The following is a 16,660-nucleotide window of genomic DNA, read 5'->3' as shown; positions in this document are numbered from 1 at the left end:
TCACCATCTCACCATGTTCATGTCTCTCTCACCATCTCTCAGTAACACCAGTAATGCAACTACCTTCAGGAATCTTCCAAGAAGTTGCTTTGCAAGAATGACTGAACCAACAGGCACTGCCTGTTCAACCCCACCAGTGCAGGAACTACCCTTGGCACAGAGCTAAGAGGAAGAACAGCTCACCCAACCCAAGCCATCACACTAGGAACCACAAACACGACAATCAACATGACTCTGGCCACTGACACAGTGATAGAATGAGCCTTGGAGACTCTCTTTTATTTCCACAGTCACACTGCAGGGGGTGTGTGTATGTACCAGCAGCAGGTTTCCAAGCCCAGCCAAACAGCTATCCATCCCTCAGGTCTAAGCAGCCATCACCACAGACCCCCCCAGCCACCACTGAGAGGGGACACTCTGTCAGAGCAGGAAGGGAACAGTTGCTGAGGGGCTACAAAACCTCTTTGGTCCCATCAGCTTAAGAGGCACTTTCAGGGTCAACAGAGCGTGGGCAAATGGAGCATCAAGAGCAGCAAAACAAGGTTCTGCACCAGGAGGGAGGGAGGGAGCAGAAGGACACTCATACCACCACCACCATCACAGGGCCCTGTGAGGCCACGGGGTCCAGGTGTGGGCAGCGCTGGGCTGCACCATCATTGACCAGGCAGGTGTGGAGGGACAAGAACCTCCCAGAGTCACCTACAACATAAAAGCCTCCTGACAGCACCCAGAGGAGGCTTGTGAGTTCTGCAGCACTTCTCCAGTCTGAGAACAGGCAGGCTCTGCTAATCAAGGTAAGGCACTACATCATGACAGGGCTTATTCCTATGGATTAAGAGATATAAATAAAGCCCAAGTCTGAGCAGGGCAAGTACAGGTACAGACAGTGTCTGACTGACATGTCTCAAAGCCAGTACTGCCCAGGGTCTATGTGGCTCAGAGGAAGACGAGGTTTTACATCAGGTCAAGGCACATGGGGAGTCTGCAGAGCACCAAGAACTGGCCCAGAGTCCATGTAAACCAAGCACCCCAACACGGCTGTGTTCTGTCTTCAGTCTTTGGTAAGTGCTAATGTCAGTAACACCTGCCCTGGCCCCAGATGAGCTGCAGGACAGGGTAAAAAGTGACCCTTTTGAGGGTCAGGCAGGCTGGAGACCCCACAGAGGCAGGACAGAGCCTCGTGCCTCTGACGGAGTAAATGGCTGAGATTTTCCTTATTGGAGATGAACATTCAGCAGGGGCTGAGACACGTTGTCTGAGCACATCAGCTCACAGCAGGTTCACCCCGTGCTTCAGCAGCTTCTGCTTGGCCTTGCTGGGCAGGCTGAAGGCACTGTCGTGCGGGTTGGGGACGCCTGAGTTGCGGAGCGGAGCACCCAGCTGCTGGAAGTAGGTTTCCTGGACGGGATTCCGACAGGCGTACACGGCTGTGGAGGCATTCCTGGCAGGGCAGCAGAGAGGGAAGAGGTCAGATTTACAGATTTAGGCCAGATTCACAGGTGGGCACTGGGGTGTTTAAAGCACTGGGCTCCCAGCTACTTCAGATGTCCAGCGAGGGAACACAGAGCTAAATGGGCACCAAACCCCTGCAGTGCATTCCCAGAAGGCCACAGGGAACCAGACCCTTCTTGTCAAGGGTCCTGGCATCCTAAAAGGGAAAATGGGATATCACAGAAGCTTTGAGGCTGAAAAAGACCTCCAAGACCATTGAGTTCAACCTGTGACTGATCCCTACATGGTCAACCAGCCCAGAGCACCGAGTGCCATGCCCAGTTGTTCCTTGGACACCTCCAGGGGTGGGGACTCCACCACCTTCCTGGTAGAAGGGCAGCCCCTTCCAATGACTGATCAGCCTTTCCATGAATAAATTCTTCTAGGACCCACTCAGCAGCACCAACACCTGCGTGTCACCAGCCCAGGACATCATGAGCTGGGATGGAACGCTCCTCATGCCCAGCACTCCTCCCTCTCCCACAGGAGCCCATCTCACTGCTGCTGGCCATAACCAAATCCCAGTACAGCATCTCGCAGCAGGAATCACATTCAGTCACAGGTGTGATGAAGCTCAGACAATAGCCAGATGCTGTTACCACAAAAGCTGTGATTATTAACAGCAATTAAGATTAAGAACCCCCACGGAGCATTCTCCTGCAGGAAGGCTGGCAGGGAGAAAAGCCAAGGACCCTGGATTCCTCCTCAACGAAGGAAAGCAGCAACTGCTATGTTTGCTGACACCCTTCTGTGACAACTCTCCATAAAAGAAAGCAGTTTTAGTCATCTTGTTACTCAGGCTGATTCACACACGGAGTTGCTTTTTTTGGGGTAGCAGAATACACCAGCTTAGGCAGTCAGTTTAGGATTAGATTTAAGGAGCCAGTCAAGCTCATGCTAAACAAGGAGTTCTCCCAGCACTGAAGTGTGTGATTCACATTCCCTTGGCAAGCTGTGCCAGAGCAGTGAAACTGTTTAATTCCCAGAAGCATCTTTATTTCATCATGTTTTGGACAAACAAGCAGGACCAGGCAGGCAGAATCTGTGCACTCACAACACAACCCCCCCAGCTCAGCTGAGGAACGGAGGGTTCGCTTCAGCCATGGACTGGGGAAGGGATCTGTGTGTGGGGAAGGGATGTGGATGTTGGGAAGGGCTCTGGCTCTGGAGATAAGCTCTGGATGTCAGGGAGGACTCTGGTCAGGAGGAAGGGCTGTGGCTGTTGGGAAGGGCACTGGATGTCAGGGAGGGCTCTGGCCATGAGGAAGGGCTTTGGATGTCATGGAGGGCTCTGGAAGTCAGGAAGGGCTCTGGCTGTGATAAGACCATCCTGCCTGGCACATAACAATTGAGTTTGCCACGCACATCACAGTGTGTTTCCAACCCAACAAGCCGTGTAAGAAAACAAAATCTAGGTTGCCAATTCTGGGCGCCTTTGGCTCCCCGCCGAGACACAAATTTATTAGGAACAGCTATATTTAACACTGCGTCTTAGAATCTTATGGTGCCAGGAACTGGCAATGTTTGAACATTATATCTTAATCCAACTCATGGCACCACTCAGCTGTGCCCTCAGTCCCGGTGCCACTGTAGCCTCTCAACATCCAGAACACAAAGGAACCCACAATTAAAAGCAAACTTAGGGAATAAGGCAATGTGACTGACCCTTGCCAGGAGGCACCGGTGTGGTTACAACATGTGCCAAAACCCAGCCAGACATAAAAAGAGGTTCCCCCCTTCTGTGACCACCCAACCTGGTGTGAGGAGGGGTTGTGAGCACCCCTTACCTGATGATCACCTCTGAGGCCGAGGGAAGCTGGCTGAAGTCAGAGTGGATCAGCGTGGCCGCCCTCAGGAAGTGCCGGTCCAGAGGCCCAGGTGTGTGGGGCAGGTTGGCTGCACAACAGGAGCAAGGGGGGGTATTAAAAGCCCACTCTGTATTGTGTCCCCATTTACTGAACAGAAAAAGGCCCTGGATCTTCCCACAGACCCTGGATAGCAGCAGAACACGCTGGTGACACCTTAAGTCCCAAGGTGACCTCAATGGAACCAGTCAGCAACAGCCACCGTGCTCAGCCAAGCACATCCTGGGGTACCTTTCCTGGCAGGCAACACACATCGAAGGGTCACAAGGTGGCCTGAGGCCTGGGGTACCTAGAAACACTGGGGTTTCTCTCTCTCTTTAAAGCACTTCCAAGCCGGACAGAGCCAGGCCACTGTCTGGGAGGCTGCCAGAGAAAGGGAACAGCAAAACCAACTGGAGCAACACACGCACAGGGCTTTCTGCAGGTCAATGGTCCACCCACACCCAGGGCAGCAGCCCCCCAACTGCTGCCTGGTCCCAGCTCCTGCTTCTCACAGCCAGAAACAACTGAGAGACCCTCAGGTGTGACTGACAGACCCTCAGATGTTCAGTGGGACATAAGGCATCACACCAGAGATGAATGGCTGGGGGCATTGGCTGGGTTTGAAGGGGATGTCGAGTCCTGTGCTCACACCCAGCCCTCAGCAGAACCCCGAGGGACATCATTCTGAGCAAAGCACCAGTGGCAGCTGCTCCAGCTCCCACAGCCTCTGGCTTTCACCCAAACAAAGCCATCAACAAGTCTTCAGCAGATTATAAACTCCCAACAGACAAAGTTCCCTCAACAGGGCCTTTCAGCCAGGCTGTGTGGTAGGAGTTACGGTGAGAAATGCTTCTGAGCTGCCTGAGGTATGAGAAAAGGTCCCCCTAAAACCCATTCTCCTCACTATTCCCTCCTGCTGTTCCAGAAGATGAAGGCTCACCTGTGAGGACATTCTGGACACGGTCATAGTGTGTGAAGCTGTAGGTTGTCCTGGCTGAGGCCGAGGAGTCCTTGGGCAGAGTCTCCCTCAGGTGAACCTCGAGGCCATTCAGGGAAGCCAGGCTGCTGTGGTACTGCAGACAGGGGAAAGGCAAGGGTCAGAGCTCCACCTGTGCCTCACCTGGGCTTCCAAGGAGGTGCTGGAGGGCACTCAGGTGACAGAGGGACCAGACCCTTCCATGCTCTGCTGTGCTGCCCAGGCTCCCACATGGAATGGCTGGGAAAGTTGGACACAGGGGAAAGCAGACAAGTCCCACAGCTCCCATGTCAGTGATGGAGCTCAGAACACCCTGGTCTAGTGGAAGGGGACCCCGTGGAAGGGGTCCCTGCCCATGGCAGGGTGGTGGAACTGGATGATTTTTACCAACCCAAACCATTCCTTGATTCTGTGACTCAGGAAAGGGCACTCCAACCTGAAAATAAGCCAATAAACCACCTGATGCTATTAATTCCAGGAAAATGCAGGGCTCCTTTAATGTACCATCAACCATTACTCTCCAGGGCTCATTTTCACATGACTTTCAGCCACAACAAGGAATATTCCTTTGCTTCCCAGCCCTTGTTACACCAGGCAGTACAAACACACACAACAACGTACACAATCAATGCCAAGCTGTTCTCCTGAGTGGACTTTCAGTAGCCCAGCTGGATGACTGTGCTGAGGCTCCCTGGGCACAGGCAGGGCACAGGCAGGGGCCCTCCACCACTCCTGGGAAGATTAACTCCATAATCCTCATCCTGCCTGTGTGCTTTCCTCTGCTGTGGAGAGGATAAAGCCTCTGTTCAGCAGGACGGCAGTGCATGGCCTACGCTTGACCCCCTGTCAAAGAACAGATTTTCCCTTCTGTGCAGTAACATGGAGGGATTAGACCTAAAGAGCAGCAGGAAGGAAGCCCCAGAGCCTCCTGCTCCGCAGGGAAAGCCTGTGACAGAACCCGCCCTCCCAGAGGTTCTCAGCTGCACAAGTAGCATATTTTACCCTTCTTTGGTGTCATTTTTGGGCCTCAAAGCATTCAAAAACATTAATTATAATGCAGCTTTTACATCCCCAAGAGCTGAGGGTCATTTTTAATCTACAGATAAACAAAAGGACAGACAAGCTGAGGTTGTGCCTCAAATCCACCAGCAGAAGAGCCCAGCTGGACCTCCTCAGACAATGGTCTTCCTCCTGGGATAACTGGACATGCAGTGCAGCTCTAAGGGATAACAAACACCTGCATCCACAGGAGGGTGTAGCAGAAGAGCCCAGTCACAGCCAAAATCCAGGCTGTGACAATGCAGTTTTGGTGAGATCCAAAGCAAGGGTATGTGAGATGGAAGCAGGATGTTTGGGAAAACAGCAGTCTGGATGGAATGGAGCTTTGTCAACGCTGGGGCAACACATAAAGGAAAATGGACTGTGCAATCCCTGTGCAATAGGGACAACCTTCAGCTCTCCAGAGTGACAATTCCTACCTACCTGTTTCCCTCTTCCCCTCTTTGGAGAAGACATGGTAGAGCAGATTTGTGCAGCTGCCTGTTCCAAATGAGCAGAAAGGGGACCAAGTGCAAAAGGCACCAGCTGCACCTCCTGCCCTCAGCTGATTCTGCAGCAATCCCTCCCCAGGCACATGATCCCTCCCATGCTGAGTGGAGGAGATGCTCCCCAGCTCATAGGGGAGCCTCCATGTCCCACAGCTCCCAGGGAAAGGAGCAACCTTGAGGCTCTGCATTAGTCTGAGCTTCCCTCCACCTTCCAGTCTAGCTGGGTAAGGAAAATAGGTTGTTCCTATGGCAACTGGCATATCAAACAGGGCTCTGCAGCTTTGACTCAGCTCCTGGGAGGGAGGCAGAGGCCAGGCAGCAGCTCTGCAGGCTGATGCTTCCCAGGAAAGGCGGGGGACTGGTACATCCTGCCCCTGCAGCCTCATCAGCTCCATTCACAGGGAAGCCTTGGCACCCAAATCCCACAGGAGAGTAATTTGGGATTGCTCTGGTACAGCCCCTGTGCAGTGCCCAAACAGCATCCTTCTCTCCAGCCCTGGGGAGCAGGCTGGGGGCTCCCACAGCCAAAGGAAACACTCCAGGACCTGCTGCCAGACATGTCTCTGGTGCTCCCAGAGGGAGAAGCTGTGATGTGCAAACTGGAGGTTAAACAGAACAAACCTTGCTTCCCAAAAAGCACTAAACTGAGGGGTTTTCCCAGCGAATCCCAAATCCAGCCCAGGCCTTCTGACAGTCACACCCACACACTCTGCTCCGGTGCTGGCACTGACAGACAACAGCAGCACCAGGAGCTGTGTGAGACAAGGCTCTCACCTCCCTGCTCGCTGCCTCACACCCTCCCACACAGCCAGGGCTGTGGTGACGAGCCCTGAGCCAAACGGCTTCGCCTTGAGCAGCACAGAGCAGGTGAGGAAAGGATGGGAAGCTCGATCCAACATTCCCTCTTCAGTTGTAAACCCTGTCCCCCCCACCAGGAGGGCAGCTGAAGGTGGGAGAGATCTTTCCCACTCACCACATCTTCCATGGCACTCCGGTCCCCTCGGAGATGGTCCTCAGCCAGCAGTGACAGCACCAGCCCCTTGATGCAGTGAACATAGAGGCTCATCCGGGCTGGATCGCCCTCTCTGCCCAACTCCACAGCAGTCCGGGCTCCCAGCCGGTCCCCTTGGGGTGCCCAGCTGCCCTCCTCACTCCTGGGACATGGCATGTGCCCTGCTGGGTCACTGAGCAGACCCTCCTGAACCCCCACAGCTGGCAGCCGACTCCCACTCCAGAGCTGTGACTGTCCAGCAGTGCCTGGACCACCCAAACCCCACACATGGTCACCAGCAGTGCTGCCGCTTCCTCCGGACACACGGCTTTGGCTCACAGTCTCTTGCTCGTTGTGTTCTCTGGATTTCCTCCTGCTCAGCTCCTGAGCAGGAGAGGGAACAGGAGAGGAGAGGGAACTTTGGTTCTCAACATCAGAGTGCTCAGTATCAGAGTTCACAAGGGATTTCCCCATGTTCCGACTCTCCTGCTCCCGGGTGTAAGGGTTGGGAAAGGAAAAGCCTTCCAGGTATGGATCCACAGTTTGAGCACATTCAGAAGTCCGGAATGTGGAAGGGCTTGGGAGATGTTCTGTGTCACTCTCTGATGGGATGTGTGCTTTCCTGCTGAGCTCTGAGCTGTCACTGCCTGGTCCGCTCAGATTTGCAGCTGAAGAACTCCTTGTGCTGGCTCCCATTCCAGGGAAGCCTGTCAGGGGACTTGCAGGGCTGCCTGACTGCAAAGCATCTCCTGGGGCAGCTGTGCCTGAAGCCTCCTCAGGGGACTCCACAGATATACCATCCAGGGCTTGGTTTTCATGAACTCCTGTTGACTCTGGAACTGCCTGGGAGCACGGAGCACTCTCCTCTGCTCTGGTGCCTGCTGGGGACATGGATGCCCTAGTGGGAGATGACAAAGGGGTTAAACTACTGAGCAGGATCTGTGTGGAGTTATCCTATACCTAATAACCCCACTGCCCCCTGGTACTGATCACTGGCTGCTATAAAGAACATCTTCCTGGGAAAAGGATGGGCTGAAGTCTAACACAGGTGAAAAGCCCGGGAATGTTATGTTGCAGGCTGCTGGGAATGTCCCTCCCTTGTCCACAAAGCACAAAGGCTCCAAGCAGTGCTGTGAGCTGAGAGACAACGGGTCACAGATTGTCTGGGGAAGCAGTTCTGCTTCAGGCTGCTCACAGCAGGGATATGGACACAGGAATTCCGTCCAGCCTGAGAGGCCTCAGGCAGCTCCAACAGGCAGCAACAGGGTCTGGGTTAGTTCCAGAGAAAACAGTGACAATGACAACAAGGACACAGAGCCACGTGTGAGTTCCTGCTGCAAATCCTCTCTCTGTGTCAGGCTGGTTTCCTACCTGGCCATCCACTCCACTGGGAAGTCCCGGAGCACTGAGACTTCATCCCCTGTTAGGAACACCGGGATGATTCGGACACCCTGCGGCAATGGAGACTCTGCAAGAGCAGTGGAGGTTTCAGGATTAAATGAACATGCCCCAACATAAAGAACAGAAGCCAAACTCCATCAGTTTAAAGGCTTCTGCAGGTGGAATAGGTCTGCCATTGTCCTGCATCCCAACTGAGCTGGGCAGCATTTGCCCACCCTCCTCATACACAGTTAAATTTTCCCTCAGTGTTTCTTCCTAACCATCCTGGCAGATCATCTCTAAACCGATGCTGAGAGATGATGACTGGAGGTTTGGACTGCAAGAATCAGCCATCTGTTGTCAGGGCTCCATCAGGGCCAAGTAGGCACATGAGGAACTGGAATGAAGGCAGGCATGTTGGGAATCTGCAGAACTGACAAACCCAAAAGAGCAAACCCTCTGCTTAGCCAAGGGAAGGAGCTGGTTCTGATTACACAACACCCACTGGTACTGCTGACTAGTGCCAGCAACACCCTCTGGGATATACTGGATATACTCCTGCATCCAGTAAGATCTTGGATGTGAATCCCTGAGAACCAGCTCATGCTCCCATGCAGAGAAGGCAGCCTGGGGGTTGCCCACATGCTGCTGCTGGTGGGTACTTGGCAGCACTGCAGCTGGATGCTCACCAGGCTCCCGTGGCTCCTCATCTCCGGGATCCCTCTGCAAGAAAAGTCAAGAATCGGCTCTGTGGATGACTCAGTGCCACCAGGACACCCCTGCCACCCTGCTCAGCCTCCCCAAGGCCACAGCAGACCCCACATCACCCCTCCAGCAAATGCTGTGACTGGTTTATAGTGCTGGGCAGGGGTTTGTTCCTTAGAGAGCTCTCAAAGTCAAAGAGACCTTCCCAAGGACCAAAACACACCTGAAAGTCAGGACAGAGCCACAATTTGCCATTACTGCCTTCTCAGGCCACAGAAACTCAGGTCATTACACCAGAAGAGCAGAGGTCTTCCTCATATCTGCATTGTGGTAGCTTTTCTGTCACATAAATAATAACTTTTGACTAGTTTCAATGCAAACAAAAACTGCTCTGTTTGTCACTTTCAGACATTCATCGTATTTCCCACTAAATACTTAAATGTGGGTAAAAAGCCAATCAAAACAACCCACAGATGAGAACTCATGAATCCAGTAACTTAAAGACTGAGAAAAGCAAATTCCTAGTGCAGAAGTCTCAAAACCTTATTCAATCATAACTAATAAAAGCTTTGAGCATCAGCATCAACATTTGTCCTTCCCAGTAATGGCACGTGTCAGATCTGTGTGATAAGAGCTCCCACACCACATCCCTGCAGGTATCTGCATGCAGGGAATGTGTTCAGCAACATACCTGGCCTGGAGACTCGCTGCCTTGGAGGAGAACTTTGGCAGTGAGGGAAGGTGGCAGCTGGGTGCTCACAATCCTAAAAGGACAAAACAAAGTCATAGAATCACAGAATCCCATAATGGTTTGGGTTGGAAAGGACCTTAAAGATCATTTAGCTCCATTCCTCTGCCATAGGCAAGGACACCTTCCACTAGACCAGGTTGCTCCAAGCCTCATCCGACCTGGCCTGGAACACTTCAAGGGATGGGGGAGCCACAGCTTCTCTGGGCAATCTGTGCCAGGGTCTCACCACCCTCACAGGGAAGAATGTCTTCCTAATATTTAATCTAAACCTACTCTCTGTCAGTTTGAAGCCATTTCCCCTTGTCCTGTGAGCAGAGCATCCTTCCCTAAAGCTCAGCCACAGGCTCCCGGGGCTCCAGGACAGGTAGGACCAGCAGCAACGCTCATGATGGACACACTGGACTTGTGCTCTGAGTAAAGCTGATGGCGCTGCAGGAACCCAAAAATACCCTAAAGAAGGAGAAGTTTAACTCCAGTTCAAAGCCCTTTGCAGTGCTGCAGTAAGACTTAGAGTTCACAGAACTCTGAGGACATTTGGTGACAAAATATCTCTACCAGACACAGCAGTGATACAATGACACACACATCGGTGTGGCAGAGGCAGGACAAGGCTCCCAACTCTCTTCTCAAGCCAAATGTCCACCTCCCTGCACATGCTGCCAGCTTTAAGGTGCTGCAGTGACTCACGCTCAGCATCCTGGCCACTGGGTATGAGATCACTCCCTGTCAGCCCTGGAAAATGCTCCCACTGTGGCACATTTCCAGTGCTCCTAAAAGGTGTAACTGGAACAGTTTACGCCAAAGAAAAATGGCACTTGAATGCTGCTGCCAAGGAATTCTCGGAATTCCCCACCTCCTGCCTTTCAAGGCCACCTTAGAGGCTTTCCTTGAAGTCATTCAGTCATCTGTGGTTGTAAGAAGCTGGAATTCCTCATGGGAAATCCTGACCCTGTGCATTTTCTGTCAGTACAGACAGTGGTCCTAGTCAGCAGATCAGACAGAACCACGAACACACAGACATGCCTGCACTGATCTGCAGCGGATTTAGGGGCAGGTCAAGCCTTCAGGGAACACCTGGTTACTTACAAGCCTCTGTAGAGGATGCAGCCTGCCAAGACATGGGAACAGCGCTGGCACGTCTGCAAGATGAGAGCTGCCTTCAGCAAGAGCAGAGGATCCACCTGGACAGGGAGAACCACAGGGAGTGAGGCCACAGAATCCTGGGAAATGGTCAGAGTAGCAAATAAAGCACACTCCCAGGTAGGGCAGCTCCAGCCAGGCAGTGCAGAGGATAGGCTCTTACCTTGGTTTTGTCCAGATGCCAAAGAGAATTGAAAATCCTGTGGAGCTCACTGGTGTTTTTTTGGATGTGTTCAATGTACCTGTCCCACTGCCTGCCCAGCTCCTCCTGGGAAAATGCCTGTGGACAACAAAACCCCACATGCTGTCACTGCACAGGTGTTCCTGCATTGGGGACGGGAGATACAATTCATGTGGGACAGAACCTCTGAGGGACAAATCTTGTCAGGATGAGGGGGAAGATGATACCGAGAGGAAACTGCTTTAGTCTGAACACCTGGGAAATGTTTAGCAGACACCCAGACATCCTTGGAGCAAGGGCAGGATGGGCCTGCACACTTTTCCAGGTCCCAGTTCTTCGATATGTGAGGAAGAAACACAAGAGAACATTCCAGCCCCAGGGCCAGGGGTGTCCCGTTACCGTGTAGGCGCCGCGCACGGGGCCGTTGTAGAAGGTGAAGAGGCTGATGAGCTGCTCCAGAAAGCGCCTGCAGCTCACGTCAGGGAGCTCCACTGCACAGCCCAGAACCTGCAACAGGAGAGCCATGAATGGGGGATGTTCACTGACAAAACCCAGGCAGAGCAGGTGAGAACAACTCCTATCGCTTTCCAAGGAGGACAGACAGCTCTGTCAGGCAAACCCCCCCCAGACTCACGAGTCACATGAAAAGGAAATTCAGAAAAACCCACACAAGAGCCCTGGCACAGACAGGATAAATAAATGATATCAGAAATGCAATGCTTCAGACACACTTTCTTCCCACGCTAGATGACCCAGCTTGGTTCTTTAATAGCTAACAACATTTTCCTGAGACTAAGTACTTTAAAACATTCAAATTAAGTTGTTATTTACAGCAATGAAGACACTTCATTCAGCTTTTAAGTTGCTGAGAGAAGTAGAAGCATCAGCCTCGTGCCTCAGAGCAAGCCATGTGAGCCTGAACAGCCAGTTAAATGGGGCTGACTCAGCCCAGTTCCCAAGGGATGGTTTGAGGGCATTTTTGTCACAGCTCTGCCACACACTGTTCTTTGTATACTAAATGTCTGTGGACACTGACGTGGCTCTGCAGCAGGAAATGCTGAGGGTTAGAAGGAAAGAGCGATCAGACCGGCTTGAGATTCTGTTCCCAGTCATTGCCAGTAGCCCACAGATACACACAACGATGTGGAGCTCAACATTTCACAGCCATTGGACAGGAACATCTAAAGAAATCATGTTGGGAGTAGACACACAAATGAGGTACTTGAAGCCTAGTGACTTTCAGGACACAGTGACTCAAACTCAAGTTACCTTGCAATGAAATTCGTGCACTGCAAGGTCCCTCCCAGCTCTCCCCAGGTGCGCAGCCCCCACCCTGAAAAATAAACCCTCTTTGTCTGACACAGTCCTGCAGCCTCTGGCTGTTCCCATTCTGTGACTGCTCCAGACCTCCTGAACTCACCCACAGATAGTCTCCATCCACCACCACGGCAAATTTGAGCTTCCTGAGGCGGATGAGGCTGGGAGGGACCCCAGAGATTTCGGTCATGCAGCGAACCACCCCTGCCATCTGCCCACACAGCAGCTCCTGCTGCTCTGGGAGGGTCTGCCCAGGGAGACAGGGAGGAGAAGCTTTAGTTTCCCTTTAAAAGAACTTGGAAAAAAATCACTACTGTAATCAGGTATAAATAAAAATTAATCATCAATTCAGTTATACAGAAAGAATTGTAAAGCATTGGAACAGGCTGCCCAGGGCAGTGGTGGAGTCACCATCCCTGGAAGTGTTCAGAAAACATGTGGAAGTGGCACCTGGGGACATGGTTAGTGGTGAAGGTGGTGCTGGGTTGATGGTTGGACTTGATCTTTTCCAACCTTAACGACTCCGTGATTCTATGAATCAAACACGGTAGCACAGGCATATTTCTGGGAGAAAATAACTGGATTGCTTTTTCCAGGCAGCACAAGGGCCTGGATCTTATGGAGGGGAACTTTCATCTCTCATGTGTGTTTATATACATCACCAGGACAGACCTGGACTGTGCTGGACCATTCCACAGTGGGGGAGCAGAGTGTAACCCCACTGCTGTGTCCCAAGCCAGGTGGAGCCCAGCTCCACTCCACCTGCAGGATTTCTTAAAACTTTTGTGAATACTAAACAGGGATTAATCTGAATTTCCACCTGGGAACCAAACCATTCCTGATCCAGAACTATCAGCCCTGACCCACAATACCCCTTTACAGGTACTGAAATGAGAGCAGACATTACCTGAGAAGGGTAAAAGTAACAGATCCCAGCACTTGTAGGATCTCCTTCCTCCTTCACCTTTGAGCCGTCATAAAGGAAAAAGTAATTCCACCTAAAAAAGCAAAGCAGTACCAGGAATTATTTTGTATTTGAAAACTGTTGCACTTCTCTGTCTTCTTTCTATTAGTTCAAGAGGAGCAATTAAAGGTTATTACAAATGGAGAGAGACATTGTTCTTGCACAATCACACTAGCTTTACACCCAAAAGCAGCACCAAAAGTGTCCCTTACAACTAAATTTGACCTTTTTTATGGGCTTAAAATAGGTTCTATAATTCAGCAGTTCAGACAGGTGGAAGGATATGGACTTGTGAGATATTCTACCCTGAGCCCAAGGAGTAATTGTCATTGAGCATTATCCACGTGCATTCTAAACTAATTCCTGAGACCTGCTACTATTAATTCAGTTGCTGCCTGCACCCAACAGCCCTTGAGGAGCATGAGACAGAGAGTTCCCTCGGAAGACAAAATGTTATTCCACTCTTAACTTCTTGGATTCACATATTGATAACACTTTTTGTCCTCTCCTGTCGTCACATCTCGGGACAAGCTTCCCCCAGGAGTATTCCAGCAGGAACAGCCCAGGTCTGGGGCAAAGGCAAAAGACGGCTCCAAGGTGGTAGCGAGGAACCCCAGAACCCGCGTTACGGCCGGACCAGGAGCAGGAGGCTGGATCCGTTCCCGGGGCGCCTCTCCACGGCCCTGGAATGACTCCGGGAGAGGGACGGAGCTGCTGAGCCCCTGCTGGGTTCCCGACCACGGGACGGGCTCTCCGCTCCGCGCTGCAGCCGCGACCGGTGACCGTACCACGGTCCGGCCAGCAAAGGGCCGAAGCGCCTTCCCGGGACACCCGCCACGCGTGTCCGGTGGTGTCCGGGCGGTACGGACGGGAGGGGAAGGGGCTCACTCACCACGGCGCGGGGCCGGGCTCGGTGGGCCGGGACATGGCTGCAGGGCGGCTCCAGGATGCTCCGGGCGGTTCCGGGATGCTCCGGGCGGTTCCGGGATGCTCCGGGACCCCGCGGTCCCTCCCGCCGCCGGTTCCGGGCGCGCCCCCGCCGGTCCCGTGACCGCCGCACGTGACCGCGCATGGCGGCGCCGGGCGGGTGGCGCGCGGCGCGCGCGCGGCGGCGGCGGCGGGGCCGGGACCGGGGAAAGGAGGAGGAGGAGGAGGAGGAGGAGGAGGAAGCCGGCACCGGCACCGAAGTGGTGCTGCGGCGGCTGCGGGAGGCGCGGTGAGTGCCCGGCCCGGTACCGGTCCGTGCGTTCCCCTCCAGCCCCGGGGCTGCCGCGCCCCGCTGACACCGCGCTCTCCCCGCAGGGACGATCTGCTGAGCTCCGGCTTCTGGGCGGCGAGCGCCGGTGAGTGCGGGGAGCGGGAGGGGAGAGCAGGGGGAACGGGAGGTGCGGGGGCAGCGCGGTGACGGAGGGCGGCGAGAAGCGGCCCCGTCCCCGCCGCGCTGACCGCGCTCCCCGCGCCCGCAGGAGCCGTGCGGGCCCCGCTGAGCGGCCCCGCCGAGCCGCCCGCCCGCTGCGTCTGCTACGGGCTGGGCCGGTTCGCCGCCTGCCCCGCCGCCCGGTACCAGCTCGCCTTCCTGCTGCTGCTGCTGGAGGAGCTGCGGGTGAGCACCGGGGCCGGGGAACACCGGGGGGCACCCCCCGGGCCGGCCCCCGCCCACGCCGCCCCTCTGCCCCGCAGGTGCCGCCCGCCCGGTGCGCCCTGTTCGACCCGGCCTTCTCTGCGCGGGAGGCGGCGGCGCTGGGAGCGCTGGGACTGCGGCTGCTCCAGGAGAATGAGGTGAGCGGGACTCCCGGGACCCCCGGGGCCAGACCCCCTGGGGACCCCGCGGCCAGGGCTCAGCAGTGACAGGGGACGCCGGTTCTCGGGCAGGAGGGGAAACACGGCGTGGGGGACTCGGCCACACTGTTCTACATGGTGCACTGCGGGAAGGCCTTGTACAACAACCTGCTGTGGAGCAACTGGAGCCCAGCGGCACTCTCCAAACTGGTCATCATCGGGAACAGCTTCCGAGGGATCGAGGAGAGGTCTGTGCATGCCCCTGAGATGCTCTGATGCCTCCAACCCCACTTTCCTTTCTTCCCTCCCTCTACTCCTTATATTCCTTGTGACAGCAAGGTCCCTGTTTTGCTCATTTTTGTTTCCATCAGGTTTAAAGTCATGAGCCCTCTTTCCCCTTCTCTGTTCCACCCCCCAGTACAGAAAACCCGCCTCACAGGAACCTTGTGTCTAACATGGGCACATTCTGTTATTCCAGGTTGCTGTCCAGAATACTGGAGAGAGATTATTCTTACATAGCAAAGGTATGAGGCAATAGTTTAACATTATTGTTTTGTTTTGACAAAGCACCTTTAATGAGAAAGAAAATGAACTGCAGTTGGAAAGAAGAGGGTGGTTGTTTTTAAAACCTTTTTCCTGGACACTGCGATATAAAAACTAATTGCCTTAGGATTGTTCAACATCTGCAGAACACCCTGCATGCAGGGGCTGGGGGTAACGCACACCATCCTCATCCTCACTGACTCAGCTTTGTAGAAAGGGATTTCTGTGTCATCTGTAACTTTTTTCCCAAATGCTCTTTAGGTCTTGAAAGGGATGGAGGAAGTGGCGCTCCCGAGTCACCCCCGCTACCTGGACACCTTCAACGACACCTCCGTCCACTGGTTTCCCTTGGACAAACTGCAGGAACTCTCCCCCGAGGTCTGGAACTTTGTGGAAGAGCCGACGTACCAAGACTGCGAGGACCTGGAGATCATCAGGAATCAGGACAGAGCTGCTGCCCAGTCCTGACTGCTCCCTCTGTCAGGAGGGCTCGGATCCATATCTCTTCCCATGGAAGCTTCTGCACAGCTGAGATGAAGCTCAAGAGTGACACTGACATCAGGCTCTGCCAAAAGTGGCAGCACCTGAACGCTGAGGTGATGGGACATTTTTGTATCTTATTTAATAAAATGTAAAGCTGAGCTTTGACTTGCACTCACTGAACTACAGCAAACTAGTTCTCCTAAAACCTGCCTTTAGAACTATCTGTACTGCAATGAGTGCTCTTTGATTCTCTCCCCTTGCATGAACAATTCAAGGCCTTTGCACATACTACTCACATCTCAAAGCATGAGGAAGGGGAATTATCTGAGAGGAATTAGCAGCTGGAGGTGTTGGTATCTAGTTCCCAGTGCAGGCTTGTAAAAGCTCCGAGAGCTGCTCAGTGCTACTGAGTTCAGCTCTCCATCTGCTCGGTGAACAACCAGGTCAGCTCCCTCCAGGGAGAAAAGCCTCGGGTTTCCTCCCTCACCTCTGTGCCCTGAACCACTGTGGTCCCAAAGCACCTTCTGTGAGCTTGCTGGGAGAAATCCCCCTGCTCCAGCTCTGC

General features: G+C 53.6%; 2 protein-coding genes across 3 annotated transcripts; one reads left to right on the top strand and one right to left on the bottom strand.

The window, feature by feature from the left end:
• Positions 1–241: 241 nt before the first annotated feature.
• Positions 242–14,308, bottom strand: HPS4 (HPS4 biogenesis of lysosomal organelles complex 3 subunit 2). 2 transcript variants are annotated; one of them, XM_032705795.1, is made up of 13 exons: positions 14,183–14,308; positions 13,234–13,324; positions 12,430–12,573; positions 11,409–11,516; positions 10,992–11,108; positions 10,775–10,869; positions 9,629–9,701; positions 8,922–8,955; positions 8,224–8,320; positions 6,835–7,750; positions 4,279–4,411; positions 3,279–3,387; positions 242–1,441 (listed from the first exon to the last, which is right to left on the bottom strand). In XM_032705795.1, the coding sequence occupies exons 1-13, from the start codon at positions 14,215–14,217 to the stop codon at positions 1,270–1,272; spliced, it is 2,124 nt and encodes a 707-aa protein (XP_032561686.1). In that variant the 5' UTR covers positions 14,218–14,308; the 3' UTR covers positions 242–1,269. The 2 variants fall into 2 exon arrangements, with proteins under 2 accessions (XP_032561686.1, XP_032561687.1); XM_032705796.1 differs by lacking the exons at positions 13,234–13,324; positions 14,183–14,308 and adding an exon at positions 12,279–12,342 and having other exon boundaries at positions 12,430–12,541.
• A 52-nt stretch (positions 14,309–14,360) lies between these two features.
• Positions 14,361–16,266, top strand: SRRD (SRR1 domain containing). The gene is made up of 7 exons (XM_032705797.1): positions 14,361–14,506; positions 14,593–14,633; positions 14,757–14,893; positions 14,971–15,069; positions 15,163–15,317; positions 15,548–15,593; positions 15,874–16,266. Exons 1-7 carry the CDS (start codon positions 14,361–14,363, stop codon positions 16,078–16,080), a joined length of 831 nt encoding a protein of 276 aa, XP_032561688.1. The 3' UTR covers positions 16,081–16,266.
• The last annotated feature ends 394 nt before the right edge of the window (positions 16,267–16,660 follow it).

The sequence above is a fragment of the Chiroxiphia lanceolata genome, chromosome 18, assembly GCF_009829145.1.
Source record: "Chiroxiphia lanceolata isolate bChiLan1 chromosome 18, bChiLan1.pri, whole genome shotgun sequence".
In the NCBI taxonomy this organism is placed as follows: domain Eukaryota; kingdom Metazoa; phylum Chordata; class Aves; order Passeriformes; family Pipridae; genus Chiroxiphia; species Chiroxiphia lanceolata.
Note: the sequence above shows the minus strand (reverse complement) of the source record. Positions and strands in the feature narration are given on the sequence as shown.

Bases quoted from the DNA above. Each gene is read 5' to 3' on its own strand.
- SRRD (XM_032705797.1), top strand. From the start codon at position 14,361: ATGGCGGCGCCGGGCGGGTGGCGCGCGGCGCGCGCGCGGCGGCGGCGG. The intron at 15,070-15,162 runs GTGAGCGGGACT...GTTCTCGGGCAG, and splicing joins GGCTGCTCCAGGAGAATGAG to GAGGGGAAACACGGCGTGGG. The intron at 15,594-15,873 runs GTATGAGGCAAT...AATGCTCTTTAG, and splicing joins ATTATTCTTACATAGCAAAG to GTCTTGAAAGGGATGGAGGA.
- HPS4 (XM_032705795.1), bottom strand. From the start codon at position 14,217: ATGTCCCGGCCCACCGAGCCCGGCCCCGCGCCGTG. The intron at 13,325-14,182 runs GTGAGTGAGCCC...TTGCTTTTTTAG, and splicing joins GAGCCCGGCCCCGCGCCGTG to GTGGAATTACTTTTTCCTTT. The intron at 3,388-4,278 runs GTGAGCCTTCAT...CCTGTTGTGCAG, and splicing joins TGTCCAGAATGTCCTCACAG to CCAACCTGCCCCACACACCT.